The following is a 24,434-nucleotide window of genomic DNA, read 5'->3' as shown; positions in this document are numbered from 1 at the left end:
TTAGTCAAGTGGATGTTTCCTCTAGAATTTCATAAAAGCCAGCTTTATATCACAACTTTGCATATTTAAGTTTTACTGTCTTAAATGTCCTAGACTGGTCCTTCACTCACATATCTTATTTTAATGCAAAAATTATTTTTCTGGAATACCTTCAATGATGAATTATCTTGGCTTCAGATGACAGGGCATTAGAAGGTCAACGAGTATAACTTCCTTTCATTTTGGGGGTCTAATTTAATGGACTACTATTTATTGTGGTATTCGGAGCCTGATGATATGACAAGTTTAATCTTCACGAATGTATTCAAAACAAACAACATGCAACATGCTAAGCTGTTCTGGCAACAGCTCCCTAGATCTTTCTATCCCTTCCTTGTTGTCCCCTAGTGATTAGATCCAGATTTGCAGAACAGAGATTCCAGGATGCAACACATCCAATTTGCTACCAGGAGTACTAATGCTGTCATTGCCTGCAGTGGAGTTTTAACAGCTACTTTTCTAATTATTATTTTGCAGTAGAAAGCTAGAAGATACCATACATCTTTTTGCATGAGTCCTGGTTCTTTACACTGGGAAAGACCCACATGTTCACCCTTTCCATTCCATTAGAAAGAATTTGAAAAAGACAAAGGCATATTTCTCATCATATTCTGATCGCTTTTTACTTCCCTCTGCTAGGGAAAAAGTTTAATTTTATGAACACAGAAAAACATTAAAATGAAAAAATAATTAATGGGATTCCAGGCCACCTAAATCTTTCCGAGAAATGAACTCTAGACACTTCTCTTAAACTCCAGGCAGTAATCCCACCTGCTTGTTTACCAGGACTGTAGATTCCTAAATACACCAGTCATTCTTTATTTAGTATTTAGTACTCTACTTACCCATCTGTGCGGAGAAATGTCCTCTCTGAGGATATTACAAAATACAACTTCCTCAGAGTTCCGTGGGGGACTCCTCGTAAATCCAGCAAAGTTGAACAAATTAGAAATGGTCAAGATCACAGCAGTTGATCTTTTGAGTATTAGATATCAGACAGGTGCACTGAGCAAAGGGAAAATTTGTGTCTAAATCATATATGTGAGATTGAATACAACTTGCCAGCCTTTCCAATCTGGAGACAGGCATTACAGTGAAAGAATTCCCTCCTAGCCGAGTTAACAGGTAGTTACAGACCACAAAAGGCCAGCGGACCAAACAGGAAAAGAAAACAACAGAGACTGATTCTAGATCCACAGGTGATTCATCAAGGTATTGGGAAGACCTAGAATTCCTAAAGCATTTGACATAATAATTAAAGGCTCAGAGAACAGTTCAACCTCAGGAAAAGAAAGCTCAGGAAAGATCTTACTGATGTCGAGAAATATCCAAAGGGTGGAAAATAAAGAAAATGGAGTCAGACTCGTCTATTTATGCCCACTGACAGGAAAAGAGGCAATTGCACAAGATGAAATTCAGGAAATCTCATTCAAATGTCACAAAACACCTTTTGCAACTGTTGGAGATATCCAAAACCCAACTGGACATGGTCCTGAGCAATCTACTCAGCTGACCTTGCTTTGAGAGGCTAGACTAGAGAATCTCCAGAGGTTCCTGCAAATCTCAAGTATTCTGTGATTCTATAATAAAATGATACTAACTAAGAACAACTAAAAAAATAAATCAGCAGAAGTCCTGTTGCTTGATGAGCACAAAATGATAACTTGGACTCAAATTAGAGAATAGGAACTAAGGTTCCACAGAACGATTTAAAGTACAATGCAAAGAAGGATTAGACCTAAAACCAGGAAACAGTGAAGAAACCTAGGGGTGGAGAACAGTGGAAAAGCAGAAGAGGGAGCTTCTGGAATGCCTAGAGGACATCTCTAGGTTCTCACACAACACATGTACTGATCTTTCTGTTTCAGGACCAAATTTGGACTATTTTGACATGTTTTTACAGTTTATGGATCTCAACTTGCCAGAAGCAGTAGATCAACAGTAAATTTAAATCAAGCTCACTTCAGCTGGTACTGTAACTGGCATGGTCTAGACTATAGCATAACAGCTTGCAGTAAATCAGCACTTGAAGAATATGTAAAAAACACCCCCCAGGGATATAATACTTTACAGCAAGTGGCTTATAATGTTGGTTGTGTTTCCTTTTTTTTACAAACCTTATGCAAATCATAAAAAATTATTTTGGCTTGAGCTTGAAAAGATTTATGATTGCATCAAGATACCCATACTGTCTGCCAGCTTTATATGAACTTCTATAGAATTCCTTCAAGGGCCAAACCTCAATAACCAGACTAAATAACATCTTTTGGAACCTAATATTTGCCTTGCCTACATCTGCTCTATGTGGCTAACAACAGTTCACCATGTATCCGGCTCAGCTGAGATGACTGAACTCCAAGCCTCTGTTAATAACACACTAAAACGATATTTCCTCTCTATGGGTTCCCAAGCAGTTGTTCCATCAAAGCCATTCATATGAAATATTTGAGGAGGTTGCTGGAAAAAGAACCAAACATTTCTGAGGTTGGACATGGTTTCTGTCATAGACCATCTCACTTGGTCCCTCTATACTCAGACTAAAGAGTGTGAGGTTTCCTCTGGGCTTATTCATCATCTGCTCCAAGCCCTGGCTTCCCAGCACACAACAGAAAGCAAAAGAGAGGACTTAGTGAGGAAACTGCCTGCGGTATTGCAGGGAAACAGTATTTGGTCATCTGGTCTTGACATTTGATGGCTCTTAGAAATATTTCACTTATTCTTCATAGTGGAAGAAACCTGTATGACAGACTTCCACCAGCAACAGAAAATCTACACGGTAGTACATGCGCACTAAGGCATTTTCTCACTGCAGTTTTTGAGCACTGAATGTGTATTCCCTTACCTGGTTGATGTACCAGGGATGGGACGTCCTGTATCCACCAGAACGCACCAGCAGTAGCCAGTGGAAGGATGGCACTGCACTGGTTTGTAGAGGCCGCCCTGAGCACACTCTGGAATGAACACATTGTCTTTTTGGGGCTGTTTGGCTTCCTCCAGGGCTGACTGAAGTTCTTGATCACATGATGATGCTTTTGGAAGGAAAACAGAAAATACTGAAGAAGCTATATGGAAAGGGTCTACTATATTTATCAAACAGGTTTTTTCTTTGATTGCATATAAAAAATTCATTTGAAGAGGCTTGCTACAGCTCAAACACTGGCTACATTGGTTTATGCTGTATACTGTTAGAAAATTTTGTTTCCTTTTCATGCAGCTGCTTCAGAACACAGTTCTAGTAATATTTTAACAAACCTTTCCTATACTCAATATAATCTATGGACAATCACACTCTCTGCCACCTTGAAAAAATCCTCACCCACTCCATACTTCCTAAACTATTGATTCTTTTCAGAGAGAACGTTACAAATCCATCTAGTTAGGATTCCTCATATGAATTGCTCATCTAGATGTTGATTTAGATGTTTATATTCTGCTCTTTCTTTCCAGTTTTGGAACAATCCCTCAATAGAGTGAAAATGTTTCACTTTTTTTCTAGTGTTTCTAGTATTGGTGATACATCATCCTTTTGTCTGCATTAACAAATCTCTCAGATCTCTTCTGGATGTAAGAAAACCTTACATGTCCATACATTCCTAGTCTTAAGTGAAACTATGAACCAAGGGACAAAGGGCAGAAACTCCAGGGCCTGAGAATGCCAATCAGTTCACACCAATCAGTAAAAACCCACCTCTGATAAGGATTTTTGATCATTACCAAACTAAGGTGGTATATGTGGCACTGCAGAGATAATAAATGACACAAACTATTTACTCAAGCCATTATTTCTCCAGGAATTTTAAAGTCAGTCTCATGTCATGCGCAATTTTGATGAACAGCTTCTGTCTAATTCCCAAACTAATCAAGGGAACAAAAAATTAAATATTTGAAGAAGAAAAATGTTGATAATGATAAGCATTCTACAAGCATTCAAATAACTGACAGGCGAATTTCCTGTTTCTGGAATTTCAATAAACAAAAGATTCACCTCAGTTAAAGAAAAATAATTTTAATATTACCAAAAAAAATCTGTGGGTAATACCTGCTCTTCTTTCAATTCTGCTAGACACTAGTGACATGTTCTCTGAATCTCTAGCAAGATTTCATTCTTGATTTTCCCCAGTTAAATCTGTAGAAGAAAAAGCTGAATCCCAATCAGATTTTCTAGTGCATTTGTAACGAGTTTCAGCTTCACTCTCACCTCATTTACTTTTATCCACAGGATTCAGAAAATGTTTTGCAAATTGCAGGCAAAAGCTGTCAGAAAGTCAATAGTTATGTCCAGAACGCTACTCGTTCTTGCTAGCTTCTTGCAAATGCTGATGACCTAAATCAGTAAAGCTTTGGTTGCAGGGGAAAAGGTGGCAGAAATTAAACACCTTCATACTTTAAAGAGCACACGGTTCCATATATACAATTTCCCAGTTTCCAAAAGAGTATATTTTGTTCCAATCCATGGAAAAGTTTTAAAAAGCAAGCAGATCACTTGCTGACTTGATTACAAGGCACAGACAGAGTGGGCTTTTTCTCCAGTTCTTTGGATGATTTTTTTTTTCTTTACCTCTTTTGTTTCATATGGCATTTGAGCAGGACAGCCAGATAAACTAATTGATTCTGCATGTTTTTGTCTTGGTGTGCCCACTGACATAGTCAGAGATTGTGTAGCACTCAAAGCACCAGTGTTCAGATAATAAACTGTACTTAGAGAACCAGTGCAATGAGGACAGAAAGGCTCCTTTAAAAAAGAGAAATAGATGTTAAAACCTTCACAGAAATAGCTATGGTTTCACAAATAGAATCCCATCACCAGCATCTTCTTTGAATAGCCAAAATAAATCTTTCCCTTGGTGAATCTGGATTATGATGATTATCAAGTTACAAGGTATGACAACTCTGGAAAATGCATCACTTAGTTTAGTTGTTCACTTTTTATGTTTTGTATATAATCAAGCAAAAAGGAGCAAATGGGGTGAAGCAGCTGCAGTGAGAGGGAGGAAATCATTACTCCCTTTAAAATTCCACTGAATTCTTTTCTCATTCATAGTGATAAACCTTGGGACCATTCCATTAGCTACTGCGACCTTCTCTCATTTTACATCCTTGTAACTAGCAACATAATCTGGCAGATATGCTGGTATTATTATCTCTCACAAACCCAGAGGAGCGATATATTTTCATGCTCTCAGCTTTGTTTAGAAAATACATTGGTGTATAGAGATTACACAGTCAGGTCATCCAGACAGAATTCCCAGAGCAGAAGCAGATACAGGCTGTTTCAGCTGTGAGCAGAAGCTACACCACCTACTTTCTGGGAAAGTATAGTTTTCACTGACTAAAGCAACCAGCAAAGGACTGCACAGCTGGCTCAAAAACACTGGAATCATGGCCAACGCAGTCACCTGCACTATGGAGATTCAGGAGCAGGTGTTACAGACCTAGATAAATGGTCTTTACTCTCCCTATTGACTTGCCAAGGCAAGGTTTTCTACAAGGTGCTGCTCAAGGTAAGCAATGTGTCTCTTTTGCAGTAGGTCAGGTTTGTTCTGGTTGCTTTTCTCCCTTATGTCAGAAGTCTGAGAGGTACAGAAAAGCAGTATTATGGGAGAGATGTCAAAGGAGGGTTGCAAATCTGGCTTATGGCTTTAGGAGGGACATTCAGAAGACTGGTGGAACTTAATACTGCAAGTGAGACTGGAAATGGGACAGCCAATTACAGTATTTAAAGGAACGTTTAAAGATAAATAGGAATGTTTTTAATGGCAGAAGTCTATGAAAAATAGACAAAAAAGCAGGATTCATATCAAACACCAAGGTAAATGTCCTACAATCACTGGGAGGACTCCAGTGATGAAAAGTCTGCCTTTGAAGAAGAGCATCAGCACAGGAATTCAAGACCAAAACAAATAAAATAAATAAACCTATGACATTTTCAGGAAGGACTTTCCCTTCTTGTAACCTTTAATTTCTTACTCTTCCCCTATGGATGGGAAATTGTAACATGAAGAGGAATTAGCTGTCAGATAAAATGTTAATTATATTTGACAAATGGGAAAAAAATAAATTAGCATGATGGACACTACTTCTGTCAGTTCTCTATGTGTTGAATGACTGAGCTTTATTACAAACCTGCTGAACCCCAGTTCATTCATTTTATTCACCAAAAGTGCAAAACAGTTATTTTTTCTCCCTTACGCATTCACTAAGTAGCTTCATGCCTCTTGTCAGGCAAACTGCTTAGTGACTGTCCAAGAAAGTAATTTCTGCAGAGTCCAGTGCTCTTGACATGACCATTTGTGGCACCATTACTACTTTCCAGTTTCATTTCCCCACTAGAACACCGTTCCTACAGAAATAAGAGAAACCTGCTCTAAAGTGCTTACCTATAATCCTGCCTGCTTTTCCCAGAACCAAAATATTACTCCTCTGTAACAAGAATATTACTTCCTCTGTGAGGGAACCATTCATTCCCTTTCAAACTCTTCTTTCAATTATTTATTACTGGAAAGATGCAATTGTAGCCCTGTGATGACTAAGAGCTCTTATCAAAGAGCTACTATACCACTGCAAGTAACTGCTTTTGTAACATCAGAAGAGTCATGGTCAACAAATGCTCATTTGCCAGGAGAACCAGTGATAAATGTCATCAACTTCGAAAATGCTTGACTGCTTGTCCAAACAATCAGACAACAGCTATGATATGGAACCATAACAGATGGGTGCCCAACATTCATAAAGTGAATAGTATGGAAAAAAGATCTACGCCACAATAAAAGCAGGATAAGTACCTTAATCATTAAAATACATCAGACTTTCTATGGAATGTGTTGCTACATTAACTTTCCTTCTGGGAAGAGAAAAGCACTGACGCTTCAATTTCTTTTTTCAGGGAATATGAAATAATATTGTTGTTATTTCAATTAGTTTCTTAATTTTTGTCTTGCTGGGAAAAAAAAAAAAAAAGATATGCTTTTCCAGGCATGTAAGTTTAATAGAATAGTCCAACACAGCTGAAAAAATCCTTTCCACATAGTCTACCACACTAGTGAGACACACTGTAGCTCTGTTGGGATCCTTAATCTCTGGTTGATAAACCTTCCTGCAGTTTCTACCCAGAACTGTATTTTATTCCAGGTTGCTAATCATTAGTGATCCAACACATACATTTCAATCCTGTAAGGAAATATATTTTTTTTCTCAGTTTCACACCAAGAGCCTTTGCACCACCCAATGACCATCAACTTGCTTTAAAAAGGCAATTTATGAACAATGAAGTAAAAGTCTTGCTCACCACTGAGTTTAAAAACGTGATTTGAATGTAATGCATGTTACTCTTCCTATGGCATATTGATATTCCATTTCTTTGTTTTTTACTTTAAATGTTAGTTACTAAACTTATTTTTCCTGTAGTCCTTCAAGATGTCTTTATAGTCCATTACAACCAACCAGCTGCAATGCTGCATCTTCTGTCAAGAAGATACTCCAGCTAATGACAAACTCTGTACATAAGTTTCAGTTTTTATCTAAAATCTTCATTTGATTCTTGTTGCCAAATATCCCTAAGAAAACAGTCCAGATTTCAAGAAATAAGCTGATCTATATGAACAGAAAAATACCTCGATTGTAGTAGGGTATAACACTGTAAATCCTTGTTTATTAAAGGCTCCATTTATTCATCTCTGATGGGTCACTTTAACCTCTTAATTAATGTTTACTTGGGGATGTCCTGGAGGAGAAAAGAGGTGGCTTTTCTGGAAAAGTTACCCTGAACAAACCATGTAACTCGGCATTTGTCTGTAGCATATCTAAAACACTGAACACCACATCATGTAAGTTATGATAATCATCTTGTTAGTCTTGTAACAGGAGATGTTTTAGCCCCTTGTTTCAGAAAATCTGGCAGTTGCTCTGTGTCTTATCACAGCTTCTCCCAACATGTGGATTTCATGATTACAAATAATTTTATTTGGTTTTTTTTTTTTTTTTGCTTAAAAGTCAATCACTGTATTTATGTCTAAATTTCGATGTTCTGCAAAAAAACAAGCTGCCAAATCTGCAGAAAATTACAAAGGCGTCTGTATGCTACTTTAACATTTCCTGCCACTATACAAACATTTCCTTCCAATTTCCTCAACCCCACAATGTGTATATGACAAACAGAACCCATTCCAAGAAATTCTGTTTTCAGTTGGTTCCTTCTCCCTCCTTTTCTCATTACCATAATGGGGCATGAAAAGGGCAATTTAGACAGCCTGGTTTCCAGGGTAAAGGGAGCTTTTATTAGGGCTTGAAGCTCAATGTCCTCTCTATAAAGCAGGTAATGAGAAACCTGGGAACAAAAATACTCCGAAAAGTGATACGCATGCTCTGGAGGAGTCTAGCGTAACATTAGAGACAGTTAATATTGAGGTTCTCCCATGTTTCAGAGAAGATACACAGACAGAATACATTACTGTCCACATTTCAGTATACAGAGACTTGAGTTGTATCACAATTTCTGCCAAACAAAATGTTATGCAAATCCTGTGTTTGTCCTAGTTAATTAAACCTAATTTAGGTACCTCTTTGAAACACTTCAAATACCAACTTATAGAAGTTTTGTGCTATTTTATTTCAAAACCATAATATTTAGGATGGATAAATAGTCATCCTGTTGTCAAACATGTAACCCCCAAACAAATTCAGATCTCACAGGGATAAGACTTTGCTTCATTTGCTCCTTGAACCAGTAAAGTTAATAGGCCCCAAGGAAACTGATTACAATGTGGTTTTATATTTTCAACTAGTTTTCATTCTCTTCAAATTTCATTGAATGGATTTCCACTTACACTACACCAAATTGAATTTCCACATATGATCAAAATGTTCACTTCAGAAAGGCACTGGGAAGAGGAATTTACGTTGACAGGATGGCAAAATGATCCATTTAAACAGTAACTCTGTTATTCCTAACTCCATCACACATGCATCTTCAAGGTAAACTAACAGGTTCTTTACCGTAGCTGACTGATTTTATCACCCAGAATCCATCATATCTGTTCCTGCTATAAACACAACTAATACAAACGACAAAAAAATCCCTAAATTATTTCATTCTAATGAAGAAAGGTGCAACTCCATGGCTTCATATGCTTCCAGGGTTTCCAGCTTATGTCTAGACCTCTTCTACCATGAGATATTCCTTCACTGAAGATGCACATAAGGTAGTATAATGTGGCTTAAGATGCCCTCTGTTTACACAAAGTAAATTTCCTCTTCCCTCATGGTCAGGGTATGGGCATCTCACACCAGTCTTTAGACCTTTCTTCCAAGAATTTGACTGCTTGCCCTCTCTTGACGGTTTCAAATAAACTCGACTCTGAACAGAAATCAGAAGCAGCTCAATGCTATAAACAAGTGCAGGAATTAATTTGCTCATGATACTAGGCTTCTGATAAACCTAAATCAAATGAAGAGTATTTATGTGGCCCAATCTTTCTCCAGTAGAAATCCATGGAAAAACACAAAGTAGATTCAATGGACACCACCTCAGGTCTCAGCTGAATATATCTGCATGCACGTATGTTTCCATTTAAGCCCAATGTTTGCTCATGGACTGAGTACTGACTGTAAGGAGTAGGTAATATTAATAAACACTCAACCTTAGTCCCAGCATCTCAATGGCAGCCACAACCTAAGACTAAATTACAGTATTAATACTCATCTGGCGCCACATGTTTTGCTTTACATTAGGTTCAGATATGCATCAGCATGAGGGTTCTCAAGGCCTGGAGAAAGCTGGCAACATTCCTACCCATGTATTTTCTTGTTTGCAAAAACTTGTGGGAACCAAATATTTCAGGCCCCTTGTGTGCACTGGCGAAGTGCTCTCAATATACAGATGATCACTATTTTGCACTTTTGGAGCTTGGGTAGATGACTGTGGCTAAACACAAAGCTCATGGCTTCAACAACCCTAAAGATTAATTTATGTACTTGCAGAATAAATCACAGACAGATGCTCTCATTTATGTATGTTGTTTCATAAGCAAAGACACAAGGATCATCTGTAAATGCACTGAGTTGATGAAAATAAAGACCTAAACCACATAAATCACCAGCTCCCATTTAGCTTTACCTGAAGAGAACATGGCTACAACCAATATACTCTATCTGTATACACCATGATTTTCTCAACTTTCATGCTGGGTTTGAATAGCCAAGTAGCACTATGTCAAATCAAGGTATCTGCAATACACAAACTCTGCTTCTATTAATAGGCAAAAGTTTGGGGCCCCATTAGAAAAAGATCTCAGATTAAAATAGAATGACTTGCTGTTCAACCAAAACCCAAACCCACTTGTCTACCGGAATTTTCAAAACAGTTCCCAGTTTAGGGAAGGCTTTACATGTATGTCTGCAGTTCTTTATTTTTCTCACAATTTGAAATACCAGGAGTGGTGTGAGAAAAGCTGTGACCACAACGCTGCAAAAGAAAAAGAATTTTTTTGCCACAAAAGCCTGCTATTTTAGCACTTTGTTTATTTGCTTGCTTGTTTGTTTAATGGTTAGCCTAACTTCTTGGTTAAAGAGATGAGAAATATTATGTAAGTATTTGAATTTCTACTCTCACAGTTATAACTGATTTAAATACTCATTTATTTATAATCCTTTTTCTCCTTCACAGAGTTGTCATACTAACATTTTACAGAGTATAAGGCATTAAACTAGCTACCTGTTTTTAAACAAAACGCCATTCTGTATTTTGCCATTCTTATTTACATTGAATAAAACAGTAGCGTGAGATCTGTTCACTAGCTTGATGAAAACTCATACAAGCATGACAGAATCTCTGTCATTTAGTCTATTAGCACTTACTTCTGCTGTATATAAATGACAGAAACACGTTAGTCTACATTAGATTATAAATCTGAGTTATTTCAAAGATGCACTTTGTATTAGCACCAAATGTATACCCCGAACATCCTGAGTCAAATATTTATCATACCACGTACGAAATCTGAGAGAGCAGTGAACCAAAAGTAGCACATTTTTGTTAGGCAGCAGCGTGTGGAAGTGACAGCGAGCCTCTGCAACATGGATCGCATTAGCCAGACTTGATCCAAGGACTGTTTACACCCTACCCTCTACAATGGGTCTCTGAATGCAACCTTAACATAACTCAAAAATCCTCTGGAACTAGCTGATCAATCACATGCCATCAGGCTTCACAAGAAGAGTGAAAAATCTTCTGTTCTTCTCAGGAGATGAGGTCCCTCATCCTCTTTTGCTCAACAAGCTGAGGACATTCACTCAATTACAAAGCTGGAGAAAGGGTGGATTATTATCACTGGTTGCTCTTGCTTGACTTTGTTAACTCTCTAAAATGAGAGAGGATACTGTGCAAAAGACAGCCCCGTCCTGCAGGGATACATCTGAAAGCTGTTTTTTTGCCAAACAGGGTGGAAACTGGGTTTCCTACATAAAAGGAAACATTGGTTCCTATTATTGCTAGGTATGGCTGCCTCACCCACCCAAAGCAGAGCAGCACTGTACCGTTCAAAACCAACCAAACAAAAAAGCCACCACCCAAAATTACAGCAAATGAAAATCACCAACTTCTCCGAAGCAGTGGCTAGCTGGCCAGTTTGCTATAGCAATCTAAAGGCTCATTCATTAAACAAAATTGCGCAAAGCTACCATTCTTGCTTTATGAGTATATTGACCAGCAAATGTTAGTCTTTTGCCAGTGGAAAAATCTCTCATTTTTAAAGAAATATTTGAAGTGAAGAAAGCTGGTTCACTTTTTCCACAGAGCTGTGAAAATGAAGGTCTTTGCCAGGTGAGCTGAGGGTAAGTATTTGTTTGAATAGCTCTACCAAAAATTACAAAACAAAATGTGCAAACTGGGGTGCCTAAATTCATACTTTGGCACTTAAATAAAGCCAGCTTACAAGAATGTTTTTCAACCCAGCGCTTCCCCTCAGTGAAACAGGAGCTGTTTCTGTTCACCATTTGGCAAACCAGGGTACTTATATCAGTGCCTGGATATGGCTTTGGATACTTGACCTTAGGCACCCAAGTAATATTAATTGCAGAGGTTTACAGTGGCATCTCTGGCTGCAGCTTGTGCCACATTCCTACCACTGGTCCACACCGCTAATGCTGTCGGCACCATGAAGTGTTTTCCAGCCTTATTGCTTAACTCCTGCCTGAGGTGGCTGCACGTCACCTACACTCTATTTTCTAAGTATCGAATCATTTCCAGCCACCTTACAGACAGAACCCTGACTACTGTCACAGAAGCCAGCAGGAGCCAGGAGGCCTTCTGGCTGGTTTATGGGAACGTGACCTAAGGTGCAGAGTTAAAAGATATGCAGATATATTAAAACAATAAGATAATACTATTTTGCATATAGGTAGCTCTCCTTTACTTGTGTCAGAGTATCTTACAAAATGGTTAATACAACACACACCCCTGTCAAGTTCATACCAGTCTGGATGGGCATTACAGAACGGTAAGGACTTGGTGCTCTGACATGGAGCGGGAACACAGGGATCAAACATGCTGTGGAAACAGAAATTCTCCTTTCTTCCTTTGTGGTTCAGAGAGGGTTACTTTGACAGCCGTAATGCAAAAGTTTATGCTACCATCATTCCCACTGCCTCTTCTGCGGCTAAGCAAATGATTCTACCTCCAGGGTTCCCAGATATGTACCCTTCAAACCTGCCTGATTTAAAATATCCCAGCATTTAAAGCTTGTGCTAATGCTGAGAATATACAATTGCACCCTTAAAAATGAATTAGTGACAGATTAATCAAAACCTGGCCACTTTCATACTGACTTACTCATAAAAGAGAAGGCAGGAAACAGGTGGAAAATGAGCATGTGTATTACTGTTCATGTCTCTAATTACCAGAACTGTGTTGTGCAATGAAAGGTCTTTTAACAGAGCAAGAAGACAATTCTGTAAAGTGCTATCATCTGTTGAGTCACCCTGCTCCCGGAATTCATTAACTCTTGTCCTCAGTATGAGGTTCGACAAATAAAATAATCATGAAATCTGGTCAAAAGGTAACTGCACTGCTTTAACCCTGCACAAATCTGGTGGCTCATCTTAAGTGCTGTACAGGTCCTTCTCCCCCCTCCCCACTTCATATTCAAAACACATTATTCATATAGCATGTAGGAAGTCAGTATTCACGACAGTTAAAGACTGGACGTTGTATTGAGGGACATGGTTTAGTGGGAGCTAGTAGTAATAGGTGAATGGTTGGACTGGATGATCTTTTAGGTCTTTTCCAACCTTGATAATTCTGTGATTTCTGTGATTTCTGTGACAGGAGAGGTACACAATTCAAAGCAATAAAGAACATGAGCCAAAGAAGAAGAAAAGCCAACAAGAATATTCTAATACTATTTCTTTCAGCTTCAATAGCTTTTTAATACAGTTTTATGTAGCTCTTCCTTTTTTTCCCCTTTTCTCATATGGCAATGGTTAAACAGCTCAGCTTGTACGTTGGTTTCAAGGGCAAAGCCAAATCTTTGGCTTGGTTTTACCTTCAAACTTTGGAGAAAAACAAAGGCAATCTGAATTAAAAAAAAAAATGCTAATTCCACCCCACTTCCATCTCTGTTTTCAAAGTGAAATAGCTCTCTGAAGTGGAGATAATGCTAAATATGGTGAGACTGTGAAACATCCCAGTGCTGCTGAAGGATGGAAGACTCCCTATCATATTGAAAATCCCAGGCCACATTTCTGCTCCTGTAAACAGGAACCTTTCCACTGTACACATTAGGCATCACCAACAGAAGAGTTGCCACCCAGCCTATAAAGAACAGTTTTAAAAGCATTTTAGATGATGCATAGTAGCAAAGTTACAGACCTTTTGAACCAGTAAAATCAGAATTTTAAAGTGTGACTATTGATTCTTAATCCTCTACAGCCCAAGGATATTTTCAGTGCCCAGAAGATTTTTCGTTTTCAGTGTTCAAAGTACCACCCAAATGACCTGTACGAGTGGAATAAGCCTTGCATAAATACTTCCCAACAATCCATTATGTGTAAGAGCAAAGAACAGGTTTCAGAAAGTGTTATTTTTCAAAGTGTTTGCTTAGCTTGTTTCACACAAGTATTTTCAGCCCTTTCAGACCTGCTCCCGTCCCATCTCCCCCCACACACACACATCTACCTCAGGCCTCATTTATTTTGAAGCTCTCTATGACAAACAGAGAAAATCCAAAGGACTGTTTTTGGCAGAACTGTTCAAATAAACCAGATTCTAAATATTTAACTTTTCCAGATAACCAGCAACACAGGAAACAGCAATGCTGGCATTCAGTCACCTAATAAGGAAACGTTTTTATTATCGCTTATGTGAAGACAGTTCTGTTATTCTTTCTACATATTATACATTGTATGCTTTGTTTTCTTTTTAATTTGGGAAGATTAGATGTTGTCTGATGACTTGAAAACAACGCAAAAGGAAGCTCAGTGCATGATGCTCCCAGGAGGCTGTGAAGCTGTCGCAACCGGAGCTGTTGCTGATTAAATCTGTCTATTGTTACAAAGCATTCTGTGCCAAACCAATCAACCACTGGCATAATTAATGAAGTCCACAAGGGCCTTTGGTGGGACTTGTTTTCATCAAACAGGAGGAAGAAACACAGGCTAAAGGAGATTGGAAAAGCCTGTGTTATTTCCAAACCTAGTTGCCTTTGGTTGCACTTGTGAATAGCGATGGTGCAGTTCTACAGCAAGCACCACAGACTAGCAAGTACTAGAAATTTTGCCTCATACATGTAGGCTCATTTAGATAAAGATAACAGAGAGGTGAAGGCACAGGCCCTGCCTTGCACCAAAGTTATGGGCATCTTATTTTTGGTTATGTCATATACATATATATTGCAATCATGCAGTGGCACACAGTTTGCAAAAAGAAGGGGAGGAATCTTTTAAGCTGTCAATCAATTGCAAGGAAAAAGGGTGAAAATCCAGTGACATGGTTTTCACGACTGAAACAAAGAAACCAACACATAAAACAAAAGGCAGGAAGTCTAGATGCAAAATCAAAATTGAGAGAAAGGCTTTAGGTTGTGCCTCTTCATTCAGAGAAATGCAGCTATTGCAACTGGTTAGTATAAAATATTTTTCTTCACTTCTACCTCCTATTCTATATGTCTGAAAAGTTCCTTCTTGTATTCAGCAGTCATGTACTAGACACTATCTCAACCATCTCTCTGCTGAAGCTTTTGCTTCTGCTTGCATTGATCTGTCCAGACAGCAGCAGCCCTCCCAGAAGCAAAGCCACCAGGGTTAGAGCCCTGGAGTTCCTGGCTAGCTGCCACCAATGTAAGCAATGAAACCACGCTGCCTCCCTGCACTAGCTGACGTCAGATGCTTTCGCATACAATACTTTGTAGGCTGCTTAAGTCTCCCCAATGACATCCTGAGGAAGTAGAATTGGCATAGAATATAGGCCAAGGATCTGAAAGCACTGGTCATTCAGGCCAACACTGTTGATGTTATGACACTTGCATGGAATTTTTATTTGAAAAATACAAATGAACTTCCACAAAAAACTCATGGTCTTGACTGTGGAAACATTCTTCCTTAGAAAAGCAGTGGACTAATACTGAGCCCATACTCCACCAATTTCAGGATCAAACTTGACTTGATACCCCAGTTTGGTATCCTGCATTGTGGATATCAGAACTGGACAAGGTATCTCTGAAATGGACTCTGAAATCCTAAATAGTAAGGTAATGACACTTCTCCATGCTTCCTCAATCTAGAAATCAAACTCTTTCTCCCATCCATGGGTGTTCAACTGGTTGTTCCTAAGAACTCTCAGTTTGGTTTTGGAGTGACTACGTTTTCAGAATACAGCAGGCAAATTCATTGCATCATCTTACAGCCTTTTTATTTTGGTGTCCAATCTGGCCTTTGTCAAAAGGAGAAAGTGCAAGAATAGAGAGATGAGAAATTGATGTTGCAAGAAAAGCCTAAACCAGCAACACTTGAGATTGCAGAAAGATACCTAGGGAAAAATGGAGAAACATGTAATGAAGATGCCCATGGCAGGGAGTTGGAACTAGATGATCTTTGAGATCCCTTCCAACTCAAACCATTCCTTGCTTCTAAGCTCAGCTGTTGACAGAAGAGAAAGCAGACTGTAAAGGGATGGAAACACAATAGGGAACTGTGTGCAACCAACATTAAAGATGATTAATTTTTCTACAGATAACAGGGACTATGATGAAGTCACATGAGGCTCCAATAGAAGCCAGTGTAAAAAAGGTGAATTAGCTTAAAGACAGTATTCAGACCCACAAACTTTTTTACTTCATTGTACATGGGAGAAACAGATCTGAAGCAAGGCATTTTTCCCCTAGCCTTGCTGTGTAAAGGGAATGATCCACATAAAAGTCACACAGTCTCATTTTGACAAATGTATTGAAAAGATAACTGCACCATGACATCCTTGAGGCTAGTGCTGTGGTTACTCAACATGATGCTATATTCTTGGCTATGCATGAAGGTATTAATGAATATTCAGTGCTTCTGAATATGACTTCAATATGCAAAACACACCACCTTATCTGTAGAGAATGAAGCTGTACAGAAAGGTAACAAAAATAAAATACTTCACTCACTCTTTCAGCTGGCAATGTAAGGGGACTATCAGCCCTTGCGCTGACAGCACATGACTGAAGTCAAGAGAAATTCCAGCTGTGCAATAGCAGCAGGATTGGGGTGGACCATCCTATTATCACTGATCAGGGAGACTGACTTACCACATACTAGATACTTAGACAAATGAGTGCACATTGTGTTTCCAAGTTTCCAGTAACATCATCATAAGCTCTGTACCACTGATGTCCCCATTTACAGGAAAAATGAAAACAAGCTAAAAATAAATGAACCCCCCCCCCCCCAATCCTCCAGGTGTGATTCTCTCCTCTCTTCATAAGGTTTCTGGTGGTGTTACCCTTCCTGACTGCAGTGGAGTCACTCCTATTTACACTGCTCTGAGTTAAATGAGGCTTCATGACTGCTGAAACTAAATCATCTCCTCCTACAGTCATTTGCTATTATTATATTGAACTGTTTAGTTTAAGGGATGAACTACAGGATGTGTGACTACATTAGAAGTCACTGTTTCATACTCGGTATGTTGGTAGGGAAAGTGGGAGAAGTGACTTTTCAAACCACTGACATTTATACTGGTATTTTTGGCTTTGGTGCTTCTCTGTTGTATCAACTCAAAGGAACTAAAAATCATGTCCTAAAAATGATCTTAAATTGCTTTTTAAACCTAATTAGAAACTGCAAGAACACTAAAATAATAAGTCCCTTAAGCTAGGCAGGATGTAGCTTTTTTTTCAGCCAAACAGGACGGCAATGAGAATAAAGAGTCTGTCATTTCTTTCAGGCAGTATGGGCTATTGAGATCATAGTTTTGGGTAAGGCAGAGAGGAAATATCCACTATGAGGAGTTAGTTACTATTCTGCGCCCTTTCATTTTGATAAGTTGTCTTTAGTCTCTGAACGACATTACAAGTGGTAAGTGAAAATAACATTCAGATCTAATTTTTTTCATAGATTATTATGACTGTAACAGGTTTTGTTGAAAAATTTCACTGACTGTCTTTTGGTGTAAAACCAGGTCTTCAAATAAAAATATGTTTTTCATTCAAAGTGTTTGTTTTTCATAAAAACTTTGAATTTAAATGAGAACAAAAAACAACCCCCAAAACCCACAACGAGTTGTTTCTTTGTGTTGAACTTCCCAAAGGACCACAAGATCCAAGATGCCTACAAGCTTTCTGAGGTATCTCTGAGTTTTTTAAAAAAGGGAAATCGTGTATAGTCAATCTGAGGAACTGTAAAAGGAAGAACCAACAAAGTTACAAAATTACAGCTCCCACAAGGCACTAGCAAGATCAATCAAGATGCTGAGTTTTGAGCCAAAACTATTCAACTTTTTGAAGGGTTTTTTGTTGTTGTTTGAATTTTTTTCTTGAAAATACAATGTTGTGGATGAAAATGCATGTCTTTTGTAAAAAAAAAAATCCCTTAGTCAATTTTTTTTTCTTAGAAGATTGCTTTTTCAACCAGTTTGGTATATTAAGCTTTGCCCTCTCTTTTCTCTTGTGTTTTGTAATGAACCAAGAGAATTTAAGATCTGAAATTTAATTTACAGCCTTAATCTTATTTAAACATAGTTTTATTTGTGGTTGAATGCAGATACTTGGCCTGCCGTTCTTAAACTAAAACAGGTATTAAAAATAGCTTAATGAAAAACAGTGGTCTGTCTCTTCAACCACTGCTTCTTCTCCAGTAACACACAGATCTAGTGCATTATGGCAACAATAGTTAATGTTATTTCTAGGCAGTGCAGAATGCAGGAAAAACACAGTGTCTAGCATTTATCTGGAACAGTCTGTTATGAGGGAGAACAGAGCATGATGGACAGGGTGGAGTGAAATGGAAAGCAAGCCAGTAATAATACAATACTTGGGGTATACACAGCATCTTGCAGATGAAAAGATCTCAAAGTGGTTTTACATACTTTAGCAGTGTAATTTCACACAAACAAGTTCCCTTGTGCCAAATACGGCCCTTGGTGTGGTTTTTCATGGAAAGGAGACTCTACACTGGTCCCAAACAGAAAAGCCAGTGTGTTGCATTAAGGGCAGGCTCAGGGAAAGGATCCATGGATGACAGCATTAAACTGGGACATTAACAGGCCATAAAAGAAGATACTCCAGTAAAGGCTTGGACTGGTGCAACAGCTGCATTGCAGACACGTGGCCAACTAACAAGTTTTGGAGTGGATTCCACTTCTCCCGCAGAAGTCCCTGTAGGAGTTTAATTTCTCTTGGTCCAATGGAAACTGCCAGTATCACTGATGAAGCCTCAAAAGGTTCCTGCATCACATGGCATGTTTTTTCAAGAATTAAAGGTAATGGTCAAGAATTTATTTGAAAATAATTATGTAATATATGAACTGTAATGCAAGCTGTCAGTATTTTCATGGAGTTTGTTCAGAGATACGTGGTTTGGCCAATAAGAATGTTGGAAGTTATGCACTGCACATCATTCCATTACAAATGCCTCCAAATTTAAACCACTGTGACTGCCTATAACCTGAGCTACAAGGGAACATCTAGAAATTAATTCAGACTGTTAGAAATGTACACGTCAGGAAACTAAGGTAAAAATTTGACTCCAGCCATCGGGGTGATTCACATTTCAGGGCTACCAGTCTTCCCATGGTCCATATTTCCATTGACAGTAGTCAGAATTTTCTGTGAAGAATGTTGCCAGAGAATTCCATAGTTCATATGAGATATTAACAGGGGGATATTTTGCTATAACTGCTTTTGGCTTTTTACTCAGTTATTGGAAAGGTGGACAGTTGGTCATTCACGTTATCCTCATGAGAGAAAGAAAAAAATTGCTTTCCTCAGGACAGTATAGTCTGTCTTATAAAACCAGAATAATCTTGCCAGAATTAAGAGCAAAACTTAAAATACTGCTTTTCTTAACGTTAGCATTTTCAAGATTTTTTCATCAGCTCACAGATGAAGGCACGTGGAATTCTTAACTTTCTTAAAATGTAGGAGAGAGTTTGGTGCATATCCGTGGAGTTTCTTTGCCATCTGTGTTCCAAACAAGGCTTCTTCTTGTTCAAGAGCATAATCATTAATAACTAAAGTTCTGGAAATATGAAAGTCAGAGCTCTCTGACATTGCAGGTATCTTTTTTTTTTTTTAACTTGCTTGACCTCAAGAATAGTATTGGATTCTTAATAGTTCAGAAAAAGTCAAGAAGATGCCACTTCGCAAATTTAGATGCTTCATTTTACAGCTTACAATTGACCTGGGCCTCTTGCCCAAGGCGTAGCATTAGAATCAAGACAAAAAAGTCACTACTTTATTGAAAAAGGTATGCAAAGGTTACTATGTCCATTGCTTCTATGGTTGTTGGCTAGCGGGGGACAGGGAATGGAAGGCACTTCTGCACAGAAGATGGACATTTTCCTCTTAACTATTGGGTGACTGGGATGATAATGGAAGGCCTGGCAACTCTTAACTGTCAACCCTACTGGACTTCTAATCGCCTGCAAAATTTGGAAGACCTATTGTCTACATACTGGCCAGCAATCATAGTAAAGCCACAGACAATCCAGGCTGTCTTGACTGGAAGATTTACCTACTTCCCAGAAAGATGATGTCTTTAGGTATGATCCAGTCCAATACATTTTTCCTCATTAACATGATTTACGTTATTTTTTTTGCATTTGTCACTAAAATATAGTCTGTTAGCCTGTCATCCCTCTTAGGATTTATGAAGCTCATTGATGCTTTTATGATTATGTAATCTGATGTCTGGTAAACTGTGGAAAGCTATGGGTAGGTGGGGGAGTGCATGTCTGAAAACTAAAGCAGAACCTCATGCAAGACTGTTACTTGCTGCATAAGGCAATGTGATATAATTAAAAATGGTCCAAAGAGATTACTATCTTTTGGCATACAATTTAAACACATGCAGTAAAATAGAAATTATCAACATTGCAGGAAACAGATCTTTTCTTTTTCTCTCTTTTTCTTCTTTTTTTTTCCTCCACAGTGGTCCAATAAAACCCTGGAACATCCTGAACATAAAGAACATCAGTTGGATGTAAAACAGAACTCTATTTTTTTTAATGGTTTGGGAGGATCTTCCCCTGTAGTAGGAGGAATCAACTGGAAATGTCAGTGCTTGATCTTTATAAAGGTTTTGAACTAATATGTAAAATTAAAATTAAGATAAATGAAAATGATTGTGAAAAGGATTATTAAAGATGGGACAGTACTATAATAAGCATGATCCAGCAGCCTTCAAATTAAGAATGCATCCTAATACACAAACACTGTGGGGAGGTCTGGAAAGTTTTATCTTTTTGGAAGAGGCTGAAAGAACTGAAAGAAAACTGTAATTCTCCTTTACTAATTTAGGACAGGGAAGGCAAGGCAAGACAAGGCAAGTAAAGTGAAGGCAAGGCAAGACAAGGCAAGTAAAGTAAAGGCAAGGCAAGGGAACCAGAGTATGAAGAGTAATTTTTTTCACAGGTGAAAGGGGTGAAGAGTACTGTTCTCTCTTTGTGTAACAGCTAAATCAAGACTAGGATATCACTAAAAATTGCTACTAAAATGTAAGACAAAGTTCTCCATTAGGAACTAAGTCAACCTTTTACTGTCGGGCCCTAATGGTGTGAACAATCAAGTTTCAAAGCCACTAATTTTTCAGCTGCCAAGGAGTGTCTTGAAAACAGTATTCTGAAAGAATAGGACTCTGAAACTATTCTGTTTCTTGACAGAAAAATAACAAAAAATGGAAGAGAACTACCTCCTGCTGCTCAAAATATTTAAAAACAAAACAGTAGGGGATATAATAAGACATGACAGTGCCTCACACATCTCCCTCCCCAACAGTTTCTTAACAATGCTGGTTTTATAGTAGAATAGAAATCACAAATTATAGTTCACACCAAATAATTGAGTTCATTCAGGAACTCTAAAGGGAACATTTAGTGAGTTAGCAACCACAGCCAATACAAAGAGTCTGATGAGGCCTCGGACTGTTGTCCTGGAAGCTTCCAGTCCTCCTCTGTATCAGCTTTTCTTAACTTCCTCACAACACTTTTCTATTTATCTTCCATACACAAATTGCCGAGATTACAGGCCAAACAACAAATATTCTACCAGCTGATGTCTTCCATCACCCACAGATTTTACAAGGCAAGAAAGCCAGACCTTTGACCATCACAAAACATTCAGACTTCAGCTGCAGATGTCATGAAAAAATACTAATGCCTTTTCTTGTCTAGCAAACTGACCTGCAGGTGAGCTCAAACTAAAAGTTCACATTCATAATATCTGAATTTGAACTCGTGCAAAATTTAGTAGATGCTGCCTGCCCATCTGCAGTGGACTGAGCTATCATTGACAGAATCCATGTGTGGAATTAACAGCTTCAAATACACTTGAAAAGGCATTTAAAAATCAATAGTTCTTCCTTCTAGTTTCACTTAATTTCTTGGATTGAGGTTCTCAGGACTCAATTCAATGCCATTTCAGGTACTCTGGACTATCTAACTTACATGCCAGAACATCACAGATTTTCAGCAGTCTGCTGTATCTCCTATACTGCACAGACATAGGATACCGTAGGCCATACAAAGGCATGACATGCCCATATTTCAGCAACTTATTCCCATGCTCTTAGTTTCTCCAGCTAAAGCTAACAGCTGTATTACAACACAAGCTTGGGAATGCAGATCCCACCTTTCATTGTGGCCGATCTCTCATCAGTTGTTGGAAGGAAACTTTCAAGGCTGAAATCAAGTCATAACAGGGAAAAAACCTGACTGTTTTCCCTATGTAATTCAGTGGTTTGCAATTAACAAACCATTCCCACTTGGGATATTTTTCTATGCAAATCTACTTTATACATTCACTTAAACTCAATTTCTGAGCGTCCGATTCAGGCATAATGCATTCAGAGTGAGTAGAAGTCTTTAGACATACGTGCATATTCTGCTCTAAAGACCTCACCTACCCCTCCTTTAAAGCTGAATACAAGCAAATTTGAGCACAGAATATTGGCCAGAGTTCTGCAGGCCAACACGATTTATCAGGAACCCCTGCTGAAAAACGGCAACAAGCTTTAGAAACACTTTCTTCCCCCTCTTTTCTCAGTTTGCTATGATATCCTTTTTTATTTCCTTCTGTTCTAATTGGTTTCACATCTCAAATCTTCACATTGCAAAAGAAGCTTAATTCAAAATAACTTTAGAAAACTTCTAACTACTTTTTAATAAATGTATGACTGGGAACATGCAACTGGGTCTTATTTTTTTCCTGCTAGCTCGCACATCTTCAACTGCATGTAATTTATCTTCGGTCAATATAAAAAGCAACATCTGGAGAATGCAACAATTAATTAGAATAAATACAAAGTCACTGAGCTGTTACTCATTTTCCTGTCTGTAAGTTACTCATTTTCCTCTGCTTAGACAGGAATGGCTATTAGAATGAATGTGATTGGGCAGACACAGAAACTCTTGCTTTTATTTCCTTTTAAAGAAAAAGCTACTTTTTTTTCTTGGAGGCTTTTTTAACTTCGGGGATGAGTTTTGCCAGGATAGGAGGACATTAGCCAGGTTCAGTTTGGAATGAATGTGAGCACTGGAGTAAGGAACAAGGTTTGTCTTGGTCCATTGCAAGATGGTGACTTTCAGGGAATGATCAGAGCACAGGGATCCCACTGGAGCCATTTACCCCTGAGATACAAAACAAAGCAATCTAACAACACAGAAACTTCACTGACAACCAACATAGTTTCCATGTGAGAAATACTCATACGTAGAAATGCTTTAAAGCAGTCAGATGACAGGGCAATAAAAACCACATTCAAATCTTAGAAATGTCACCCTGTCACATTACTCAGTCTCACTGGCAGACTTTGCCAACAAATTCAGACCATACAGACAGATATATGCAAGCAGCTATTTGGTATAAATACAGACATATAATTGCTGGTTACATTATCACTTTCAGTGCCCTATTTTACTCTATTAAGAACGCATTCACAGTTGATGTTACACTAACTGTTTTCATTTGCATTTGCAGACAGTCTATACTACACTGCTGTATGTGCACATCAGTGTTCTCCCAGATGGTGCTGTGAACATAAACTGCTGTTGGATTGAGCTTTCTAGGCTAACTGATAAAATCTTGCAACATGTTTTTAAAGCCTTGAAACTGATGGTCTGCAGTAAAATGGCAGTAATAAAACACTATTCTATTGTGTCAGAAGTTTAAAAAGCTGTATGTTCCTTTCATGTGTGTGTAGCCAAAGTCAAAAATTAAATTGAAGATGATTCTACATCACTAGAATATCTAGGTACAGCGGCTCAAATTTGGGCACTCTTGAAGTCACTAAGTCTGAGGACACAATGAATTCTTAATTAGAGTTCTTTGTTCTGAATGAAAAAAATGTCACCATAACACGATCCCCTACTTTTTACATAGATACTGTAAGAATTTTGACAGCCTGACCCTGTCTCAGCAGGCTTTAAGCCAGAACAGGGCTTAACCTTGGCCAACTCTATTTTATGCTGGATCGTGTATAGCTTGTCCTCCAGTACCTGTGTAGAACACACAGCATAAAGCTGGCAGAAAGCATGAAGCTGGCGCAAGCACTACAACACGTGTTTGTGCCTGATCCAGGCAAAATGTGAATTACTGGGTGAACTAGTAGCATTTAGTCAGAGTATGAATGGTTGTTCAACCACTGTCTGGGAGTCCTGCCACTGACTGCCAGGGGCCCTAAATTTCTACCCACTCGCTTCCTGCGTATAAAATTTA

General features: G+C 38.4%; 1 protein-coding gene across 2 annotated transcripts in view; it reads right to left on the bottom strand.

The window, feature by feature from the left end:
• Positions 1-24,434, bottom strand: part of SMOC2 (SPARC related modular calcium binding 2) — a gene marked incomplete at its 3' end in the record, with an annotated part of 141,916 nt that overhangs the window by 41,074 nt on the left and 76,408 nt on the right. For both annotated transcript variants that reach the window (XM_084261495.1, XM_084261494.1), the window contains exon 8: positions 2,882-3,068. In XM_084261495.1, coding sequence (XP_084117621.1) covers positions 2,882-3,068 — 187 coding nt within the window. The remainder of the gene's footprint in view (positions 1-2,881; positions 3,069-24,434) is intronic.

The sequence above is a fragment of the Gallinula chloropus genome (genome assembly GCF_964237585.1).
Source record: "Gallinula chloropus genome assembly, chromosome: 3".
Lineage (NCBI taxonomy): Eukaryota > Metazoa > Chordata > Aves > Gruiformes > Rallidae > Gallinula > Gallinula chloropus.
This window is presented reverse-complemented; position numbering and strand designations above follow the sequence as displayed.